The 22,530-nt window shown below is 38.5% G+C and overlaps 5 protein-coding genes and 1 non-coding gene across 12 annotated transcripts; 4 read left to right on the top strand and 2 right to left on the bottom strand.

Moving 5' to 3' along the window:
• Nucleotides 3,621-7,933, top strand: LOC18597336 (oligopeptide transporter 3). The gene is made up of 6 exons (XM_007026300.2): nucleotides 3,621-4,115; nucleotides 4,696-4,793; nucleotides 5,643-6,212; nucleotides 6,448-6,703; nucleotides 6,799-6,981; nucleotides 7,075-7,933. Exons 1-6 carry the CDS (start codon nucleotides 3,621-3,623, stop codon nucleotides 7,690-7,692), a joined length of 2,220 nt encoding a protein of 739 aa, XP_007026362.2. The 3' UTR covers nucleotides 7,693-7,933.
• On the bottom strand, nucleotides 8,195-12,456 carry LOC18597337 (SNF1-related protein kinase regulatory subunit beta-2). Of its 2 annotated transcripts, none has more exons than XM_007026303.2 (4): nucleotides 11,672-12,456; nucleotides 10,175-10,332; nucleotides 9,904-10,066; nucleotides 8,195-8,734 (listed from the first exon to the last, which is right to left on the bottom strand). In XM_007026303.2, the coding sequence occupies exons 1-4, from the start codon at nucleotides 11,828-11,830 to the stop codon at nucleotides 8,408-8,410; spliced, it is 807 nt and encodes a 268-aa protein (XP_007026365.2). In that variant the 5' UTR covers nucleotides 11,831-12,456; the 3' UTR covers nucleotides 8,195-8,407. The 2 variants fall into 2 exon arrangements, with proteins under 2 accessions (XP_007026365.2, XP_007026364.1); XM_007026302.2 differs by having other exon boundaries at nucleotides 10,175-10,353; nucleotides 11,672-12,454.
• Nucleotides 12,634-15,106, top strand: LOC18597338 (acyl carrier protein 3, mitochondrial). Of its 6 annotated transcripts, none has more exons than XM_018123995.1 (3): nucleotides 12,634-13,178; nucleotides 14,213-14,461; nucleotides 14,664-15,106. In XM_018123995.1, exons 2-3 carry the CDS (start codon nucleotides 14,261-14,263, stop codon nucleotides 14,850-14,852), a joined length of 390 nt encoding a protein of 129 aa, XP_017979484.1. In that variant the 5' UTR covers nucleotides 12,634-13,178; nucleotides 14,213-14,260; the 3' UTR covers nucleotides 14,853-15,106. The 6 variants fall into 6 exon arrangements, with proteins under 6 accessions (XP_017979484.1, XP_017979486.1, XP_017979485.1 ...); XM_018123997.1 differs by having other exon boundaries at nucleotides 14,221-14,461; XM_018123996.1 differs by having other exon boundaries at nucleotides 12,634-13,165; nucleotides 14,221-14,461.
• LOC18597339 lies at nucleotides 14,995-17,306 on the bottom strand. The gene is made up of 2 exons (XM_007026306.2): nucleotides 17,005-17,306; nucleotides 14,995-15,574 (listed from the first exon to the last, which is right to left on the bottom strand). The coding sequence occupies exons 1-2, from the start codon at nucleotides 17,243-17,245 to the stop codon at nucleotides 15,252-15,254; spliced, it is 564 nt and encodes a 187-aa protein (XP_007026368.2). The 5' UTR covers nucleotides 17,246-17,306; the 3' UTR covers nucleotides 14,995-15,251.
• On the top strand, nucleotides 20,064-21,251 carry LOC18597341 (nuclear transcription factor Y subunit B-3). The gene has a single exon (XM_018122540.1). It carries the CDS (start codon nucleotides 20,419-20,421, stop codon nucleotides 20,977-20,979), a length of 561 nt encoding a protein of 186 aa, XP_017978029.1. The 5' UTR covers nucleotides 20,064-20,418; the 3' UTR covers nucleotides 20,980-21,251.
• On the top strand, nucleotides 22,422-22,495 carry TRNAI-AAU. Its single transcript has one exon. It is a non-coding gene; the product is annotated as a tRNA-Ile (tRNA).

Here is a 22,530-nt window from a genome sequence, read left to right on the forward strand (position 1 = left end):
ATGGCCAAGGGGAATTCCTGGTGGCTTCAGCCAAATGCAGGACCAAGAATTAAGGGCATAATCTACTGAAATTACAGAAAGAACGTGCATGGTACATCTAGATATACTAGCATGCTTATACAGGTGAGAAGGCATTATGATAAGGTTTACGAGACAATTAACATCTATATAGAGGATACTGTTTTCAAAGTTATTGCCAAAGTGAACACGAATGAATCATGAAACAAGCCTTCTACTAAAAGTTGAAGACCTGGTCGCAATCTTTCACAAATCAACATGATGTAATGCAAGTTGGAAAATTTTTCTATGCAATTAATTCAGCTATATAGAGTCTTCCTGTCTCATCAAGTGACGGTTAGAAGGTGAACCCAAGAGCCCCACCTTATTTGGTATGATGTGGTGGAGGCCGGGTCTTCTTCAATCTAATCTGGAAATTTTTGGCCACATATCAGGTTTCGTTTGGTGTGAATGTAAGTTGGTTTTGTTGGAAAAAAAAAAATACATGAGGGGGCATTGATGGGATCATGGGAAGGGAATGAGGCAACGACTCTAGTTTTTCTAGTGTCTTTCCTTTTCTTTTCTTTTCCTCTATTCTAAATTTCTCTATCTTGTAATTTCTCTTAAGAAACTTAGTCAAAACGTTAAGAAGCTCTTTACAGGAGTGCCTGCATGCATCTGCCAAGTGCACAATTGTTCTTCTTTTCCTGCTATGGTAAAGGGGACTATCTTGATTCTTGATCAGTAAGAACTAACAAAAGGAATTAAAGGACTGTGCACGACCTAATTTTGGACTAATTTGGTGGAAAAACCTCAACAATTAAAGCAAATTAATGCTAAGGAAATTATAGTGAGTCCTTACCCTTACTTTAGCCGGCAGAAAAGGCTTCAACAGAATGGCTTCAAAATCCATCCTGTGTTTTTGAATTAGTCTGAATTTTCACAGACAACCTTCAGTTTTTAAGGGAAAAAAAATACAAAAAAACCTTTACAATTCTCTTCTTACTTGATTGGTCGATCACTTTTTGATGACCTGATTGAGAAGGTCCTCCCACATTCTATGGCCATAGGATGGTGAGTTGTCGAGGCCTGTAACTTTTTTGCAAGTAACGGCTTACCTTACCTCGTTCATGCATCAATGTCTCCAGGGAAAGACATGCTCCATGCACTCAAATGGCGTCCAATGTAGATCGAGGTACTTGTTTTTGCACGTTTATGTACTGTAAAAGATGAACATCATTTGAATCTGATCCGCATATCGGAGTTAATGTTATTTAATCATTTCCAACTCATTAGTTTTCTAGAAACTGATAAAAGTTATCTGGTTTAATTTTGTACAACAATTTGTGTTTATTCAACAGAAACTATCATGAATATCACCAACAACGACACCATGGTACCATTAATGCTTGCAAAGGATGCCACGGGAAGGTTGAAATTGATGGTGACCAAGCATGGTGCAGAAAATGCATAAAATCAATTGTCAATTGTATATGAGCCAAGGTAAGAATATTTCATACATATATATATATATATATATATATATATATGTATATATATGTATCTATGTATGTATCTAGTTTTGGTTTCATTGGTTGGGGGCACATGCAATGCGGAGTGAAGGAATAAGGACCTTTTAGAGGGGAGGGTCAACTCCAGCGGAGAACTCAGCAACATAAAGAGCAAAGTCTAGGGTCCCTCCACCCATGGGGAGATGATCGGTCTGCAGTCCTCCGTCTGCTATTTCGTGGATTCACCTCCACCCTTCCCAAAGTCTCCGCTCTACCCCACCACATTCAAAGATATAAAAGGAAAGCTATTCGGCTTTCATGTTTCTATCAAATGCACGCCTCTTCATTCCAAAGTACTTCCCCCCCACCTTGCAATAGACCATGTCCTTATCACTAAAGAACATTCAGCAAACTTATTGCTGCTGCACAAAAAAAGAGAAAGAAAAACACTTCAAGTTGCAATAAATCAAATATACATTGTGTTTAATGCTGATGCATATGCTTTTCTGATATATCTATTACGACTTGATGAGACTATTAATTGGTTGGAGTTAGAGGGAAGTTTTATTTTTTGTGCTGTCAAATTGGACCCTCAGCCAACCCACCATGGGTGATGGATAAAATTAACCCAATTTCAAAGATGCAAAGAAATTTTGTGCTCTACATTATATATAGTGAAAAAAATGCACCATGCCGCCATGTTTGCAACAGCTAGGTAACGATTTAAGGATGGCGGAGGTTTGTAGATTTGGTCTTTACACTTTTGGAAAGTCGGAACACTGATCAGTATGTCACCACGTGTTTTCGCAGCTGACGGGCTTGAATCCTAAGTGACTGATTGTCCAATCAAAAACAGCTTTCCAAAGTAAATCAGGTTTTGCCAAGTGGATTCCACTTCCTTGTCTCTTTCCCCAACCAGACATGAGTAGGGCACGAGGTGTTTGTCCTACGTGGCTACCAACTGTTGGGAGATTAACGGCGTCCCCCAAGCAGAGCAAACTGATGCTGATCACGGCGTTACGTTACGGAAGCACATCCGACGTGGACGGTCTCGTGTGGGTCCCGGGCTTTGAAAAACCACATGTAAAGACAGGTTGGGTTTTGCTCAGAACAAGACGAGAGTGTGTCGGACGATGAAAAGCACGTGTCTCCTCCCAAAGTCCAAACCTTCCACTTCCATATAATTAGAATTAGTAGTAATAATGGATGGATGAATACGGGGTCAAAAATATTAACCACTTTCCACTTAGTGAAATTTTACTAGTTAAAGCAAACTGTGTAAGCAGAGATTTACCACTTGACCCTCGTCTTTGAATTGACAAAACTGCCACTAATCTTGTAGAAAAACATAATCCTAGTACCATTAACTGGTATTATTGATTAATTTAAGGGGAAAGCATATATGTTTTGTCTTATGCTTTGTCAGTATGGTGAAGAATTGGGGCCTTGGGGGTCTGACCTTGCTAGCTGGCCAGCTAGAGAAGTACAAATGCTAGCAGTAAGTAAATCAGATGATAAGATGTAGGTGCAGTTCTTCAGAAAAATATGTGTATAATCAAGTGTTTGAGAGTAAGTAGTAACCCGTGGAGGCTGCATCTAGATTGAACAACAGGAGTTAGTTGTCTATTGTCTAGAAATATTTTAATATAAATTAAGGAGGTGATTGGTGAATTGATTCGATCCGGGTTTTCATTTTGGATTATGTTGTTGTATGTTCTGGCAAGTATATTTAAACATATATATATNGTAAACATTATATATATATATATATATATATATATATATATATATATATATAATTGAATAGATAAAAGCTTTAGATAATGCCATTTTTGTAAAATAAGAAGAAGAAAGGGCGTTTCTGTCATAACATCTCACTCCCCCGAGTCCCCACTGCCCAGCGCAGGCAGAAGCAGTGGCCCGTCCCCCTTGGTCCTTCCTTATATAACCACCTCGCTATTGACACATTTTTTTGACAGAAAAGACCAAACTCGAACTTGCTTTACTCCACCGCTGCTTCTCTTGGGCTATTTCACTTTTCTTCCCGTCTTGTTAAACTACAGATAAGAAGGACAACTCTACTTGCTCTTACCATTACCCTTTCCTGCTTCAATGGCCACAAAGAACAGTAAGGACCCAGAGAAACCAAATGGGAACGCCGCCGAGGACGATAGGAGTCCAGTGGAGGAGGTGGCGTTGGTGGTGCCCGAAACCGATGACCCAACTCTGCCAGTGATGACCTTTCGTGCATGGTTTCTTGGTTTGACATCATGCATGCTCCTAATCTTTCTCAACACTTTCTTCACCTACCGCACGCAACCACTCACCATCTCTGCAATCCTCATGCAAATCTCTGTCTTGCCCATTGGCAAGTTCATGGCCAGGACTCTGCCAACCAGGGAGTACAGTCTTCTGGGGCGGAGCTTTAGCCTCAATCCTGGGCCTTTCAACATGAAGGAGCATGTCATCATCACCATCTTCGCCAATTGTGGGGTGTCTTTTGGTGGGGGTGATGCTTACTCCATTGGTGCCATTACTGTCATGAAGGCTTATTATAAACAGAGCTTGAATTTTCTATGTGGCCTCCTTATCGTCTTGACTACTCAGGTTATTTATTAACACTTCTTTTGCTACTTTTTTTCATTTGTCCCTTAATTATTAATCAATCTCGGCTCATCTCACTCCCTTTTTTATGTTATTTTATTATTATTGTGGTTTGTAATTACTATAGCATACGGCAAGACTGATAGTATTTTAAAATTGGTTTAATTAACTGAATCTTTGACTCTTGATAGTGATGAGGTTGTCTGAAACTTGCATCAACAAGTGAAATTGATGTTACTACCAAAGTTGTTGCAATTATAACTTTTTGAGGGGATTTTTCATTAGAAGATATATGCAGGTCGTCACTGTACACTTCATTCCAACTATGAGTGGGGAGGAGGGGGGGGGGGGGGGGGGTTTCATTTTAAAGAAAGCCTCTCCCAGAATTCAGTTATTTCCCCCCTCAATTTATACTTCTTATGGAGCTGATAGAGAAACTGTCAATTGCAGGGACTCTGAAATGCTTAAATTTTCTGGACCTTGTCTCACAATTAAAAATGACAGTCTATTTGGCTGTTTCAACTATAAATTTAGTGTATTTGGTTCATCTAATAGTAATATTGTTGATCATGATGATATGCAGATTTTGGGGTATGGATGGGCTGGTATGCTTCGGAGGTACCTGGTTGATCCTGCAGAAATGTGGTGGCCTTCAAACCTGGCTCAGGTTTCTCTATTTAGGTCTGTCCTTTACGATCATTACCCTTCTTTTACCTTATCATGATTTCTGCTTGGCCGCTAGGAAATTTCTTAGAAAGAGATAAGAAAAATGGTCTAGCTTTAGAATCTTAGACTTTTCGTTCACTGGGTCCCGAGGTAACAGAAACCTCTCCTTTTCCCGTGAACTACCAAAACTATGCAATTATCTGACTTTGGCTTGGAAGACTTAACCTACATATTGAGTAGAGCTACAAGTTTTGTTATTTCCATACTGATATTCTCAGCGTCAAAATGGATGGTGACGGTTTATTCTTGTATAAGTTTGAATTCTACTGCTGCCCCAACATTTCATCACTCAAAAGCTTTTGACATAGTGATATCAGATGCATAAATAAACAGTGCAAGCATCTGTGAGTTGGGCTTTGGATGATGCCTTTTGGTTGAATGAATAAGTTAAACATATCTGAGTAATCAAAAACAAGAATGCAACTGTGCAATTATCCCTCTTAAACTCTAATGGAAGAAAAGGTGAATCCTTTTCTTATATCATAACAAAGTGCATGTTCATTCAAGGAGAATTTGTTTCAACAGCTGTCAATTGTCATAATATTCTCTCTGAGGACACGAGGCATAACACCAAGAGTATAAAAGTATTGACAACTGGATGCTGCACAATTTACTTGATATTCTTGCATCTGTGATTAAGATTTTGCTTCTGATTCTATTCTGAAGATCATGGATAAATCTAGTCTTTGTGTGAAGGAACTCATTAAGAAGATGTGATGCCTGGTTTTAGTTTTATTTCCACCAAGATATATTTGATCATCTCAATCACTTTGTAATTTTCCATTCTCAACTTTTTTGTTGCAGAGCACTCCATGAAAAGGACACAAACAAGAAAGGCTTGACTCGAATGAAATTTTTTCTTGTTGCACTTGTGGCAAGCTTTGCTTATTATTCTTTCCCTGGCTATTTATTCCCAGTCTTGACATTCTTCTCATGGGTGTGTTGGGTGTGGCCCCATAGTATCACAGCTCAGCAAATCGGGTCTGGTTACCATGGACTTGGCATTGGTGCCTTCACCCTTGACTGGGCTGGGATCTCAGCTTACCATGGCAGTCCACTGGTTACACCCTGGTCCTCAATTCTCAACGTGGGGATTGGCTTTGTCATGTTTATCTACATCATTGTCCCTCTTTGTTATTGGAAGTTTGACACTTTTGATGCTCGCAAATTCCCAATATTCTCGAATCAGCTGTTTACTTCCAGTGGGCATAAATATGATACAACTAAGATTTTGACACCAGAGTATGATCTAAATATTTCTGCTTATAACAGTTATGGGAAACTCTATCTTAGCCCTCTTTTTGCCCTATCTATCGGATCAGGATTTGCAAGATTCACAGCAACCCTCGCTCATGTGGCATTGTTTCATGGCAGGTACACTTTGTGCTTTTTTAAGACTTTTGAGTAATGTCATCAGTGGCTATTTGAAATATGCTAAAGTTTTCTTAACTATAATTTATACTTTACTCATATTTGCAAGTATGTTCTTCAACCTTTTGTAATAAGATATTGATAGGAGAGATTACAAAGAGTCCTTGAGTCTGTATGCTTTTGTCATCAGAAATTTCTCATTCAGGTCAACTAAACATTGTCAATTTCTTTTATCTAGTGATATTCTGAAGCAGAGCCGATCAGCAATGAAGAATGTGAAGCTGGACATCCATGCAAGGCTGATGAAAAGATACAAACAAGTGCCTGAATGGTGGTTTTTCATTTTATTGATCGGAAGTATTGCTCTATCACTCTTGATGTCTTTTGTATATAAGGAGGAGGTACAGCTGCCATGGTGGGGTATGCTCTTTGCGTTTGGCCTGGCTTGGATTGTCACCCTTCCTATTGGAGTCATTCAAGCAACTACCAACCAGGTAAATTCTGCTTCTCTTTTGTTGAGACTTTGCTGGAGTGAAATAAACTGGATTATATAGTTTCTAAAATCAGGTTGCTTGCTGAAACTTTGCAGCAACCGGGATATGACATTATAGCCCAGTTCATAATTGGTTATGTATTACCTGGAAAGCCCATTGCCAACCTGCTTTTCAAGATTTATGGGCGCATCAGCACTATTCATGCTCTTTCTTTCTTATCTGATCTTAAACTCGGGCACTACATGAAAATCCCTCCACGCTGCATGTACACAGCTCAGGTAGCTTCTGTCAAGGAGCTTTACATTAAGACTTCTAAAGATCTACCTCTCATGTAGTGTCAAATGATTGAACCTGTTTTTATTCTTTCCCAGCTTGTGGGAACTCTAGTTGCAGGTACTGTCAACCTTGCAGTTGCATGGTGGATGTTAGATAGCATTGACAACATCTGTGATGTAGAAGGAAAGCATCCTGAAAGCCCATGGACTTGTCCTAAATATCGAGTCACCTTTGATGCTTCTGTTATCTGGGGTCTAATTGGACCAAAGAGACTTTTCGGACCAGGAGGGCTGTACCGCAACTTAGTATGGTTGTTCCTCATTGGAGCGGTGTTGCCTGTTCCTGTCTGGGTACTAAGCAAGATCTTCCCTGAAAAGAAATGGATTCCCTTGATTAACATACCAGTTATATCATATGGTTTTGCCGGAATGCCACCTGCAACTCCCACCAACATTGCAAGCTGGCTCATTACTGGAACCATTTTCAACTATTTCGTGTTTAGGTACCACAAGCGCTGGTGGCAGAAATATAACTACGTTCTATCTGCAGCATTAGATGCTGGAACTGCCTTCATGGGTGTTTTACTGTTCTTCGCTTTGCAAAATGAGGGCCATAACGTGAAATGGTGGGGCACTGAGGTTGATCATTGTCGTCTGGCATCATGTCCTACAGCACCGGGTATCACAGTTGAAGGATGTCCGGTTTTTAAATAGACGTGAAAGTCAAAGAAGAAATGGTTTAAAAATTTTGAGACTACCACATAGCTGTTACAGACAAAATTTTTATGACCATTGATGTACATGCTTTTCTCCTCATTGAAGAGGAGGTAATGCTTTTCTTTTATGCCTGATAGCAGAAATTTGCTTTTTCTTCACATGGCTTGTTACTAGCATCTCTTGGCTGTTGCAAGATGAATAAGAAGCTATCCCTGCTGCCTCCGGGTGACTCGCATAATTGTCCTTTGCACTTATAATACTTGTATATAAATAGTGAGTAAAACACTACCAGAAGAAAGATAAAACACCCACAACAAACTAAATTGAAACTATCGTACAACTCAAACCAAAAACGAAGCAAAATTTTGATTTTCTCAGGGATAGATAAGCCATTGGAGATATACAAGGGGCTTAGGAAATGGATGGCCTGCTAGAAAGCAGAAGATAAATGAAAAAAAATAAACCACATTTCTCTTAACTTTCTAGTGCAAGGGCAGAAAACTGGCGCAACAAGAACAAGAATCACTATGAGGGGATCAATGATCACAAAATATTTCCTTAGGTAAAAATAGAATATCCTTTAAGTTTTCACATGGTGACACCTTCCTAAGCTACTGAAAGTCATCGGCACAACTTCTACACTGTGATAATTATATTAACCACATATGCTCAATGGAGACTTCAAGGTCCACATAGTCATCGCCATCTAAGACTACCGCTGCACAGGCTTGTAGAGCACCACGGTCACATATTTGGCCAAAAATCGATGAGTTGAACCAAGTGCCACCACAGGTTGGCCAATCTTCCCCTTTTGAATGTAAAGATGATTCAGAATTACATGTTTAGGTCTTGACATAGGAGGTGGAATCTCCATGTGAGCTGCAGGCAGATTAAGCAGTGGCAGTTGTAGGTGCGGAGGAACTAGCGGTGGCTCCTTAGCAAAATCTTCAGTTCCAAGTGGCAAGTTACTATAACTTGACTCTGGAGACTGAGGAGGTTCAAAACTTGATATGCTTTCAAGATCTTCTGGAACATAATCCTGCATAGTATTCTTCACAATTAGCATATTTCTAATTAAAGCCTTTGTGAAAGCTAAGCATCAATCAAGGTGAAGAAGCAAAGGGAAAAACATGACACTAATACAAGCAAGAATGCACATTAGTACTCCTGTACATCCACAAAAGTACATTTAAAGTGCCACTCGCATATGATGTTGATTATAGCCAAACCTGTGTGATGAATATAGCACTTCAACAATACATAAAAAACTGAATGTCAGCTAAGTGAGAGTATGCTTTTAATCAATGTGGAACAAAAGTAATTAAATCAGTCCACTGGTACTTGCTTTCAGTTTTTCACTAACGCTTCTAGAAAACAAGTGAATGCCAAATTGAAGGACAAAACAAACTATGCCGTTAAAGACACTATCTAAAATATCCTTCTAGAGCATTCCTCCTGTTCTGTTGAAGACCATTTGAACCCATAAATGTGCATCTAAAACTAGAGAATTGTACAAAAGGTTCAAATATCTAAAAAGATACTTGCAACGTAGTCAAGCCAAAGGTGGCAAGTCCTTTACATACTAATGCTCCCTCCTCAACCCTCCTCTGTCTCTCTCTCCACACTTTTCTGGCTGCTGAAGAAAGGAAAGCTGATATTCTGTATGTTACATCCCCACCAACAAATGCACATAAAAAGAAGATGCCCTAGGAATCCAAAAGGAAGTAGAAAAAAGAAGATGACTACAAATATTTGTTTTTTACTTTGTCTGTTTAATGCTATTGCTTTGTTTGAGCCCCAGACACAACAACAATACCAAGCTTGACGAGAACAATTTTATCAGTATCATCAGAAAACACCACCAAGGGATGACTTTATTCCAAGCTGAAAGTGCTAAGGCCACGAGTAAAGGAAAACAGGGATTGTGAGAGAAATAAGCAGTTTCTCCAAAGCATGAACCTTGAGAGAGTTGAATCAATGTATCTTAGCATGTAAAGCTAATTTGAGACAGACAGCTGAATTGAAAGGAGTTCAGAAGAATAAAACTCATCTCATCAGCACTAGAGAGAATTTATTCATGCATGCCTACATATAGAAAGAAAAGCACTCATATTCTATAAAAACAAAAGTTGGGAATGCTATAAACTACAAATATCAAACTAATAAAATGCTAGTGCACATTTACCAGAAGAAGATGAAAGAATTTACCTGCAAGTCCAAAATGTTGTTAGCATTACCCACATCATCTTGTGCCCATGGCAAGTCAGGAGCATACCTCCATTGTCCATCAACAATGAACCTATACTGATAAACACCTGACGGTAATACTTTCATAATAGTGAAGTCCTTTCCGCATCTCTGCAAAGGAATTCTGATCAAGATGGCAAATAAGTTATATTTCTGACCTGCAAAGCAGTTCATGAAGAGCTAACTATATTTCTTTTAATAAAAAATGTATAAGGCATTGAATATGAGGAACCTTGTCTTCCAATTATCCCATGACCCCTCCACAGCTACTTCTTTGCCACCATAGCCCCATGTAATCATTGTTGGAATTCCCTTCTCAGTGCAGGTATCCTCATATCCTATTGTAGCCTGCAACCATGATTGGCTTGGTGTGTGTATTTCATCAGGTCTCTGTAAAGGAACAATGGGAACCTGGGATAAGAAAAGGCAAAGCAAGATCAAATTGACACTGTTTTCAGAGGAAATGATATCACAATGAACAACAGGCATGTTCCAGCTACTAAAAAATTGGAAAGAATGACTAATATGCATGTTCCTAGACTAACATACTGGAAAAGAGTTCACTATAAAATATATACAAGTTTCACAAGTTCCTATTTGTCTGGTGATGATCCATGGACAGACCAAAATGAGATTAACAAAAAAAACAGATTTCAGAAATCTGCCAAAGTGACGTGTGATGGGCTTAGGCTTAAGAAAATTAAGGCATGATTTGAATTAAGAGAAGAAAAAGGTTTTGGGATTTAGGACTAGAAAGGGAAAGCAAGGGGCCGATGAGCAAAAATATGTTGCTAGAACTCCAAAAAGGAGCCCAAACTGAAGGAATGTATGAGAACTACAAGCAGAAAATGGTGAGAAGGCTATGAAGTGTTTTAGGGGACGTATAAGAATATTCCTTGACTTGCAGGATATTAGGACTACTACAAAGTAAGAAGTTCCCACAAAAACAAGTAAAAACCAAAATTGAAAAACCAAGAGAATTATCAAACTCTAAATTCCTAGACTCTGAGGTAAATTATTCAAAAGTCCTTAATTTGCAATATTGCAAGAAACTACATATTGGCCCCTATCCCTGGACCCCTGCACATTAAAACTTCCTAAACTGCTAACCAAGGCTGCATCAAAGACAACATATAAATTAGTCTGATTTCATCCATCATGCAACCTCAGTCTAAAAGCTACAACAGGAAATTTCATTTCAAAAGAGCATCAACATAAAAATTTGCCACTTTCTGCCAGAGAGAGCATAGACAGTAGCATACCCATGATCAAGTGACCACATTTTATGGCCATTCACGCCCAAAAGGAATCAGTTTAAGCTTATCTCATATTAAACACATACAATTTCCTCATAAGAAGATTTTTCTCTACCTGAGGGCCTTTACAACGCCTATGAATTCTTGCACAAGTTATATGAAACAAGCATTATGACAACCCAATAGGATCTCCTTAAATTGACAAACAAAGGGATCTCGCTAAGACTCTCCAACCAAATTGCAACAAAAAAAACCAAACTTTCCTGCAGCAAGAACACAGACCCAGCATGGAATTTTTCAAAGGATATCAGAGACAACCTAGGAGTGAATCCCTGATAAATTGAAGCAATGATTCCAGACGCCATGCAACAAAAATAAAACACACTTCATGAAATTCGAATCCCCGAAATCCAACCAACAAAAGTCAGAAAAAAGAAAATTGCTTGCTTTTAGAAAAATTAAAAAAAGCGTACCTGAGGAGTAAACATGAGAGGAGAGTGGGTGGCTGTGGGGCTGTGAGGAGGGGAGTGACCCATGGGTGCAGCCATGGCTTCGTGAACACTGTTACCTCCTTCTTCTTCAACCCCTGATGTGCTGCTACTCCCATCTTCTCTTCCATTCACATTCCCCATTTTTTAAGTAATACTTTTTTATTATTAATTATTATTTCACTATTGATTATCGATTTATCACTTGTTATTTTCTTTCCTTTTTATATGAATGACTAATTAAGTGCGGTGATTATCTATCAATAAGAGCATAAGACTCTAATAAAAAGCAAAAGCGGAGAGAACTCAAATCCCCACCACTCACAGAATCTCAACATTGATTCATGATTCCCTAATTACAACCGATACCAACCCCATTCCCTTTTAGATAAAACAACACCCAGATGCCCAATTCGGAGAATTTTGTAAAAATTTAAAGGAAAGAAAAAGGAAGAAGAAGAAGAAGCAGTGTATCTTTTTGCCAAAAGAAAAAAGGAAAAAAAGAGAATTCTCCTATGTGTCTGGGAGACTAGGAAGTGTTGTGTTGATGATGTAGTGGGAGTGAGGGGTGGAAGGAATCAGGAATGGGGAGGGATGGACGGATGGACGGACGATGGTCACGTCATCTTTTGACAAAGTCTTCTTTGCTCTGTTTTCCTTTTGGTGTTGGGGGCTATGAAATTAGCCTCCCTCTTGTCTCTGTTTGTTGCCCAACGCCTAATGCCTGGCTTACTTCCCAATCTCTGTTTGAGCCCCCACCCCTGCTTTATATCATTGCACTTCAATTTTTAATTCCTTCTTTCCCTTTCCCTTTTTCTATTTATTTATAATAACAATAATAATACCACTTTGTAGTTTTCCTTTCTTGTTTGCTTCACATAGGATTTTATATAGATATATTGGTATAAAGTTTTTGGATTGTGGGAAGCGATGGGTTCTCTCCCTTTTCTCAACAAAATCTCAATATTATAATTTCGATACTTTTTCTTAATGAAAAAGAGATACTATACCAGAAGAAAAACCAAGATTTTTGTGGGAAAATTTTCCTCTTTTCTGTAACCAAAAAAAAGAACATCAGCTATAGGGGCTCATGGTTTTCTTAAATGTTGTATAAAAAGTGAAAAAAATAGTACAATTCAAGGTGTTGTGGGCTTTTTATGTTTGAAAATGGGCACAAAAATTGTGTAGAAGACGTATGCACCACATAAAAAATGATGTGTGGAAGACCTATCAGCATCAAGAGGCCCAAGTCGTAGCCCCGTTAGTTACAGATGACAAAAGTGGAATTAGGTGGAATGGAAGCCGTCCAACACTCCCAACTCCTGTCCGAATGTGGTACAAAAGCTTTGAAAGTTGAAATTTTTCTTTGCGGCAATAAAGCAAGCACATAATAGCCAAAGAGCCATAGCCCACCAGGTCCACTACGTTCTTCAAAGTGCAAACTCCCAACCCAAGCAGGCACTTAACAGAGGCAGTCCCGTGAGTCACCAGTGTCTGCTTTCTACTTTCCACTTCCTACTTCCTACCATCTCTCCCTTTCTCTTTCTCTTTTTAGTTTGCTTTCTAGTTTTTCATCTCTGGGTATGTTTTTCTGTTTTTCTTTTTTTACAAAGGAATGTTCAACACACTGTTTATATTTACTGGGTTTAAGGTTTTGTATGATGCTGATGCTGCTGCTCAACCCCTGCATTTGTTTGAACCCATTCATCTATTGCCCCATTCTGACAAAAGTGTAAGAGAATGATAATGGTTAACGAATGAATCATGCAAACAGAAGATGACATGGGAGAAAGGCCCACTTCGGCTTCACATACCGACCTATTAATATTGCCTTTCCTAGTCATGCAAATCATGGCTTTTTTTGTTTTCTTCTACATGCTCATTGACTCTTGTATCTCCTCACATCTGAATTGCATCAATGCCCTTTCCTTTTCAATGTTTCAATAGCTCTTAAAAGTTGTGTTTTTGTTAGCTTATTGAGTAGTACTATTAGTTAGTATTTGTTATTTGGCCAAATGCCATAGTTAGTGGATGAACTAGTGATTCTAATGCCATTGATAGCCACCTGCTTTGCAGTTTGTTTTCCTCCCTGCCTTGCTTGTTTTAACCTGGGATTTTCCCTGAAGTTTCCCTCACAAATATCATTTAGTTTGTGGTCCCAAGCACCAATTCATATGCTGTTGACAAATCACTAGCAAATAAAATGCATCTCCAGTGTTGACAGTATCTTTTGATGACCTGGTTCTCTTTCTGGGAGACAATTTACCCAGCATCATCTGCTATATAAGCAATAAGTTACCTGTTTACTGCTGTTAAGTCTTGTTTACATATTTACTTATTTAGTTACAAGATAACTTTTGAAAGCAGGACAATGTACAGTTCTAGATTCACAGAAATCCTAGTGAAACTGTCTTAAATGTTGCTGCATAGATGTCGAGTACTTATCTTTAATACAATTCATTGATCATTATATGGCCACTCACTTAGATAACTTTATCTGAACTTTTTTATGCAATTCAAATCTAGGTGAGCAGGCTTGTGATAAAAATTTACTGCTTTGAAGCTCTCCTCAACATGCAAAGCATCAGAAGTGCCATCTTGAGGCATGTGAGCATGAGGGAGTCAACTGGAGAATGGAGCTTTTTCACTTGCGGAGGAAACATGTTCAAGCTACTCAGACACCAGATATGTACATCAACAGGTGCTAGCAATGCTCAAATAATGGATCGAGTGATTGGATTGGTTAAGAAGTACGATAAAATCGATGCCAGTAAGGTGATAGACTGCTATTCCTAACTTGGTTTGCTTATTATCTTCTCAACTATTTGTCTCATAGTTGTTTAGGATGGAATCTCAATCTCATTGATTGTGGGAATCATTTATAAATTGTACAAGTTATATATAGCTGTTTGTAAATTCTTATGCTATTGTTGTTTTGAGCTATGAACAAGAATCTAACTTTCTGCCTATCAAATAGGTAACTGAAACAGCTGATTTTCAAAAAGATTTGTGCCTGGATAGCTTAGATAGGGTTGAGCTTGTTATGGCATTCGAGGAAGAATTCTCCTTTGAAATCCCAGATGAGAAAGCAGATAAGCTTACTTGCTGTGCTGATGTTGCAAAATACATAGTTTCTAGATCAGGGTCAGACATTACAAAGTCCTGACTGTTTTGGATGCTTTCAGGTCCCTCTTGAAGAATGTATTTGTCATTATGAAGTATGTGTGTGAATTTGTGTGTCAGTTGACCTTGAGGTTGCTTTATGGTTGCCAAATATGTAAAGGGATACTCCTTGAGCATCGCGTTTGTGCCATGTTTTGATTGTTTCATTTCAACCTTGAAATAACTCGTTTAATACATGTAAGTTTATTTGATTCTGACAACTCAAAAGCTCGATATAGGACAAAATATTGTTATGTATTTACATGAGAATATGTATATTACAAGCATGTATTGGAAGGAGACTGCAGCTTTGAAACTCAATACTGTGACCGAAGCGCCATCTAAATGAGCCATTTGCCATATCCCAGTGTATCAACCAGGTATCACTCATGCTATATGTTTGTCACTGCTTAGCCCTTCCGATGCAGGCTTTCAAAGGTTTAGATGTTATATGCTGGAACCTTATCCTCCCAGCTGTGTAAGTGCGGATGCCATTCCCAACTGATGAAAATCTTAGCCCCTTGTGTTTCTTGACGAATGCTGGTCGGCACATGGAGTTCTTTGGTATCCGAAGGACTTTAACTGCACATATCTTTGGCAAATTGGGAATTCCATGGAGGTGGGAAGGAAGATCGATGAGAAAATCTCCATATTCATCAGTGACAGCTTGTGCTGAACCCGATATTCTCTTACAAGGAGTTTGGCATTTAACAGCCACCAAAGCACCTGTGGAGAATTTAGAAATCGAGCAAAATGATGATCGATGTTGAAGAGAAGACAATCAACTCATGATGTTCTACTTAAAAGGCAAGTGTCTTGTGGAATTAAGTTGATTACTCAACTTGATCTCTTTGTCGTGTTGTGAAAAGATGGAACTCAACACGTTCCAGGGTTTGGCTCAAGGGGTTAGTACATCAATCCCACCACGAAATGGAAAAAAATTAAATAATATGGTCCATTGTCAACTTCAATTTGATGATGGTCTCACATTCAATTAACTAATTGGGCGTTTCTTTGTAGACTTTATGGACTAATTAATACAATTAAGCTGTCCAATTCATGCAATAAATATAATGATTAATGTGAAAGATGTTGTTCGCTCCTAATTAATTAAGTGGGGGTTCATTCCGATATTATTCCTATGTACTACCATGTATATGCTACAATAGTGAAATGAAATCGAAAATAATCATGGCATTAATCTCTAAACGACAGCCGTCCAGACAATTGGCCTGAATCTGTCTGCCTCTGACCAAGTGGGGACGCAGCAAAAGAAACTCATAGCACCATTTAGTTGAGATCGAAGATTGTTGTCCATTATAATATTTCTGTCTTGTTTTTTAAATGTTGCTTGGTTTTGCAGTTTGGAAACACGGTTGTGACTTTTCACCGATACTTTCTATGACGTCCAAGTTTCTTTGATCTCAAGCTTGTTTGATATTGCAACTGCTAAAACCGAGGATCCAACGCAACCAAAACAACACTTAAAAGTTTAACATTATTGTAATTCACGGATCTTTGTTTGAAGATATTAATTTTGCCTAAGACAAGCACTTATTATGTATATAATATGCTTCGTATATATTGGAATATCTGAAGGAAATAAGTGCATTAGGTTGGAAAAAATTAGGTAACTTGACACATTAAGCATGGTGGCTGATTATAAGATTAAATGAATGCCGAAAAGCTTGTTGTAAAGGCAAATTAACTGCAATCGATCCTAGAGGGGGTTGTACCACAATTGGAATTTGGAAAGAAAGGAGTTCCAGGGTTAACGAGGTTGGTTTTCCAAAGATTTGGACTATATATGTTTTAGAACTAAAACTCACTCTTTCAACCTGAGAGTCATGAATATAATTAAAGTCACAAACTGTCATGAGAGGAGGCTTTCCCTCGGTGCTTGCTGTGGTTTTCTGATACATGTTTGTATTGTTTTCCTTAGTACTAACACGAATGTATTTGAATTTTTATATACATGTTCATCAAATGATCTAAAGGGGTTCTAACTTCCACAAAGAAGATCAATAGTTGAGAGGGAGAATAGATAATCAACGTTATAAATATATAGGTTTGTATCTGCAGAGTTTGAGAGTTTCGTTTCATAAACATGAAAGAAAAGAAAAGCAGATCGTAATGAATAATGAATGATACGAAACCTGATATGGGCCATGCACGAAGTTGAGGTTCAGCATGCAGGCAAGCTTCGCAAAGGACGGTACCGGTAACCAGGACGGTTGATAGCTTCTCCTCCCCGTATCCAGCCATTTGCATCATCTCCTCTCTGCTTGACGACTCGTATAATAATGGATGCTCATCTGATTCTGCCATTGAAGACTGAATGAGCAACAACATGACCACCACCCCGAGTGTCTTGCAGTCGCAAAAGTAGCTCACCATCTCCTTTCTGCCTTTTGTAATGCTGGTTCTCTGACTAGAGCCAATTGGGAATAATAACGAGAGAGAGCTTCATCTCCTGTTTTATAATTAAGCTAAGGTTGTCCAAAGCGCAACAATCCCAATTTACGATCCTACCCTTATTGTTGACCAACAAGAAGATGGTCAAATATTTTCTATTCATATATATATTGGTCTAGTTTGTGCCACCTAAAATGTCTAATGCTATATCAAATTATTTAAATTTGGTCATCTAAGAAATTGACTATTATATATATATATATATATTACACATTGGATTAGGAGAGTGAAATTAATAATTAAATAATATTGGGTAACTTAATTAAAGTAGTATGTAATTCCAATTAAAATCTTGTTTACAAAAATAGTAGAATCTATTAATATATTTTACGAAATTTCATGTCAAATTGAATTTATAAATATGAACGTTGCATATCTTAATAAATTAATCTTATAAAAAGAAAATAATGATCTTGTGACAAAATAGTATTAAATCTAATCTAAATTTAATTCATGATATCATGTCAAGCATTTCAATAAATGAAATAAATAGGGTATGTCATAAATTTAGATAGGAGAAAATGTTACGAAATCATATATCAGATAAGTAAGGGAATGATCTTAAACTTATAAACATCAATATTGTATACCGTTACTCATATGATATCTTAAATTTAGATATTTGAGAAGACGAAAGATAAAAGCAAGGGTGCTTTGGTCACGTAAAGAAGAAGCGGGCGAAACAAACGTCAGAGCCAAAGATGGATTGGTGCAAAAGGTGTACATGGCAGAAGCGGGGAAGTTGGTGAAGGAGGGAAGTTATATGTTGGTTGGTTGCCTACTCTTGTCATCTACGTATTCTTTTGATACAGTTTTTAAGCTAAAACAAGAAATCAGCTTGGCCGAGAAGAACAAGCTGCCTCTCTCCCTCCTGAATTACCATTTTCAAGGCTGCCCCAACCATCCCCCATCTGCATTTCCTGTTCGAATTTTTCTTAAAAACTTTTACAAAATTAAGTTGCTAATTCTAGTTATGGCTTATGGGTCGCTTATCTATTCTCACATGCCCCAAGTTTGCTACAAGACGAAAAGTACTCGCATGTGGCACTCGTGTAAGTGGGGTTGGGGAAACTAATGGAGTTGATAACCTGACATATCATCTGCTTGAAGCAGACTGGGATGAATCTGTGCCATTGCCATTTGCCAAGCATAAAAACAGATGATACTTATTATAATCCTAAAACTGAAAGATTGCTTGTCATGCTAGCTATTTTTGCTAAATTTGTAGATTATTTTAGTTTATACATGGTTAATCAAACTCTCTCTCTCTTTTTATGTATATATATATATGTATGCATATAATAATATCAAAGATTAAACTTTATTAATTAATTTTTTGTTAAGTCGGATTAGAGAGAACCGATTTTCTTGATGTGTTGGGCAATATTAAGAATATAGTAATTGGAATATCAAAAGGGTTCTGCCTTGTAAAGGATCTAAAGTAGCCTATGAATATGACTTATAATCATGTGAGATATCACAACCTTATAATTATAGCTATATATGGGTTCAGATATTTATTGGTTGGACAAAGACAGCATGCCCGATTCATTTTGCCTTTAATTTTTATTTCAATTCTTATTGGACCAGCTGATTGCTATTTTTCGTTTATATTTCTATTTCTATTTATTTTTATTTAAAAAAATGGGCTCTTGATAATACAGATGAATGAGCCCACTTAATATTTCAAGGGCCGATGGCTGGCAACCCAAAAATAGAGAGGTTTCTGATGGATCTCGAAATCAGGTCCAATAAGCACACCGGGTCTTCAGCACAAAAGCACATGGAAGTGGGCCCAGTCCACTATCATCGAACTGCAACGTGGCGATTAAGGTGGATATGGAGTCCACGCGGGGATCATGACCGTTGAATGTGGGCAAGTAAGCGCAGCCCTGTTTGCGTTGACCTGTGCCATGCCATCGGATCTGCTGGTTGGCCGATTGACCCCCCGATTTCAATGAAAATGGGTTGATTAGCTGATGATCAGGATCCCTTTCCCGCCCCTCACCACCAAAGCGTTGATCATGTACAGCGTCATCATCAAATCGTAAGGGTGACGAGATAGGGTCGTTGAGCAGTAGCATCATCATATTTCATTTTAAGCCCCACGCGACTTCAAGGCAGTGCTTCGTACGCTTCCGTATTTGGTTTTCTTTTTCTGAAATTACTGCGTACATGTTTTTTTTTTTTTTTAATTCAGGTACTACTGATTGAGTTATTGCTAGAGTTAGAGATGGATGCATTCAGTCCCAAATGTCATTGAATAGTTACGTAATCTCAAATTGGATAAGTATAGAGACTTATGAATGTAAATTTTATACATTTTATCATATTAATTTTTTTAAAATATAATAATAATTTTATAATAAAAATGATATTTATTTAATTCGAACTCAATTTTAGTGTCACACTAAATATAACGAGTGGAGTAGGTAAGGTGACTCCACGAAGGAATTCACGTCTCGCATTAAAAAAATAAGAAAAAAAATTTAAATTATAAATAGAAACACCGCATACCATCCGATTAATGCTGTGAAGAGAAAATAATCAACTCACACGCGAGGAGCCGAACCATCCGGTCCTGCAAAACTCCAAAGCCTAATTAAGTGCATCGAAGGGCTAGTGAATGTCCACGTGGTAAGATATTATCTAGAAACCAACGGTTCAAAATCATCCGCGTGTCTAGCACAATGGAATATATACGACCCAAGTGAAAAACACTTATTTATTTATTCATTTATTATGATTATTATACTATTATTATTGCTAGGAAAAATAGTTGTGCGAGTCTAGTAGTAACAATAGCAGCATTCGCTCATTTTCTCCGCCGCTGAGGGCTGACCGGATTCCCTCTGAAATTCACCTGCTGTCAGTTCCAGTCCACCCATCTCCATCGAAGAAGACTGGGGTTGAAGAGGAACGTCTTAGGCAAACGCAGTTTAGCTTCCCTTTTCTGGCCAAGCTAATTCCTATAGGTTAGGCTTAGCTACCTTCAGATTAAGTCAAACGCAGCAGCAATTGCCAACAGGAGTGTAAGATACTACTACGACTACTTGGTAGTAACAGAAAACCATCTGATCTGATCATCTGTATTGATGGCTGACTCGGACAACGACTCAGGAGGGCATAACAACAGTAATGCAAACAACGAGTTATCACCAAGAGAGCAAGATAGGTTTTTGCCCATAGCTAACGTGAGCAGGATCATGAAGAAAGCCTTGCCAGCCAACGCCAAGATCTCGAAGGATGCTAAAGAGACTGTGCAAGAGTGTGTCTCCGAGTTCATCAGCTTCATCACCGGGGAAGCCTCCGATAAGTGCCAGAGAGAGAAGAGGAAGACCATCAACGGGGACGATCTTTTGTGGGCCATGACCACGCTAGGTTTTGAGGACTATGTTGAGCCTTTGAAGGTTTATCTGCACAAGTTCAGGGAGATGGAGGGAGAGAGGACTGCCCTCGGAAGGCAACCGACTGATCAGAGAGATGGCTCTTCCGCTGATGACAGCACTAACGCTGCCGCTGGGGGTGCTTTTGCTGGACCTGCCATGTATGGTGGGATGCAGTCAACCATGATGTTGATGGGGCATCATCATCATCAATCCCATATGTATGGATCTGGCACTAGCAGTGGATCCTCCTCCGGCAGGCCTAGGTAGATTAATTAAGCACTGCTAATTCGCAACAGTTTGTTCATATATCTTTTACTCATGCATGATTTCATTCCGAACTTTTCCTAGTGTTTTTCATGCCTTTGATTGGAGAGAATATGCGTGGAGATAGATTATTCCCTTTCACTTTTGTGGAGTTGGAGGAGGAGAAAATATACAACATATATATATATGTATACTAATATCAGCCGCTTGAACATTACATTTATATCTTATGTACTGTTATCCCATAAATTCAATGCAGTTATAGTTTAATTCAAGTCTTGTATGACTATGCAGTATAGTCATATTCTTTGAGGTTGTTCATGCCCGTGTTTAGTGATTGGTACTGCACATTTGAGTCTGTGATATGGAAAGTATGATCGTTGGAACGAAAAGTTTTGTTGGTTTTGGATGGAATGGATAACGTTGGTCTTCTGTTCTGATTTTGTGGCAGCCAAGTAATCTGCTCCTCAAGATTTTTTAGTTATTTGTCTCTGTCTGCTTAAAAATCTAGACAAGCTGCTGGGAAAGAGACTGAGAGCTCATCCTACCATGATCTGTGGATATAATATCCACCTCTCAGATTTAAATATGCCTTTCTCCCTGGATTTGTTTTCATTTTGCTGCTACTTTTCTCCACGCGCCTATCCATTTAGTTGACCCTAAATGCTGACCACGCACTAATCCGGTCATCTTACTCTGGGAACTGATCTGTTGCTTTGTCTTGAGTACATATCATCTATAATTGTTTTTGTTATAATTTTACAGTTATTCATTTGTAGCCATTCAAAGTGTAGGCTGTATCAGATATTTGCATGGAGCTCACATGAATGCCGCATCGATCCGTGAGTGGTTGGAATTTTGTATCAACTCCTTTCATCTCATGTCTCATGGGAAATATAGTCCTACCGGTGTTTTTAATATATGTTTTTCAGATTAGATTTGTTGTGGGGGCGGGGCAAGTGGAAAGAGAAGAAGTAGAAGAAAATAATGCAAAACCTGATGGTACTGGCCTGTGTCCCTCAGGCTCGTTATATGTGCTTGGTGGACAGCAGCCTTGATCTGTCATAAGTTGAAATATATATGAGATACGGTGGTGGTTGCAAGTTAATCAAAATGTATTCCAACAATTGAGGGAAACCTGGCGAAATTGAGCACTCATGGTGAATCAAGAATGCTAGCTAGCTCTTGCTTTCTACTTATTGTTACATTGCATCTGCGATCTGACAAAGAATCCCCTTTCATTAGAAGGGATACACAGGTGCATGCATGGCATGCACATATATTCGTGTGGAACACAAAACAAATAGAATTCAATTGAACTGTGAAGCGGTGTGGCTACCATGCTTAGTTGCTCACTCATACCCCAATTCCATGGTCCATAGCACCATCTTTCCTTTTTTATAACCCATGTCACCTAGTGTCCTGTTTGCTTGATGGAGCAAACAGGCCTGTTAGCTCAGTTGGTTAGAGCGTCGTGCTAATAACGCGAAGGTCGCAGGTTCGAGACCTGCATGGGCCAAGTGTCTTTGCTATAGAATAGTACGCGGCAGGTAC

This window comes from Theobroma cacao, chromosome 6 (assembly GCF_000208745.1).
Source record: "Theobroma cacao cultivar B97-61/B2 chromosome 6, Criollo_cocoa_genome_V2, whole genome shotgun sequence".
In the NCBI taxonomy this organism is placed as follows: domain Eukaryota; kingdom Viridiplantae; phylum Streptophyta; class Magnoliopsida; order Malvales; family Malvaceae; genus Theobroma; species Theobroma cacao.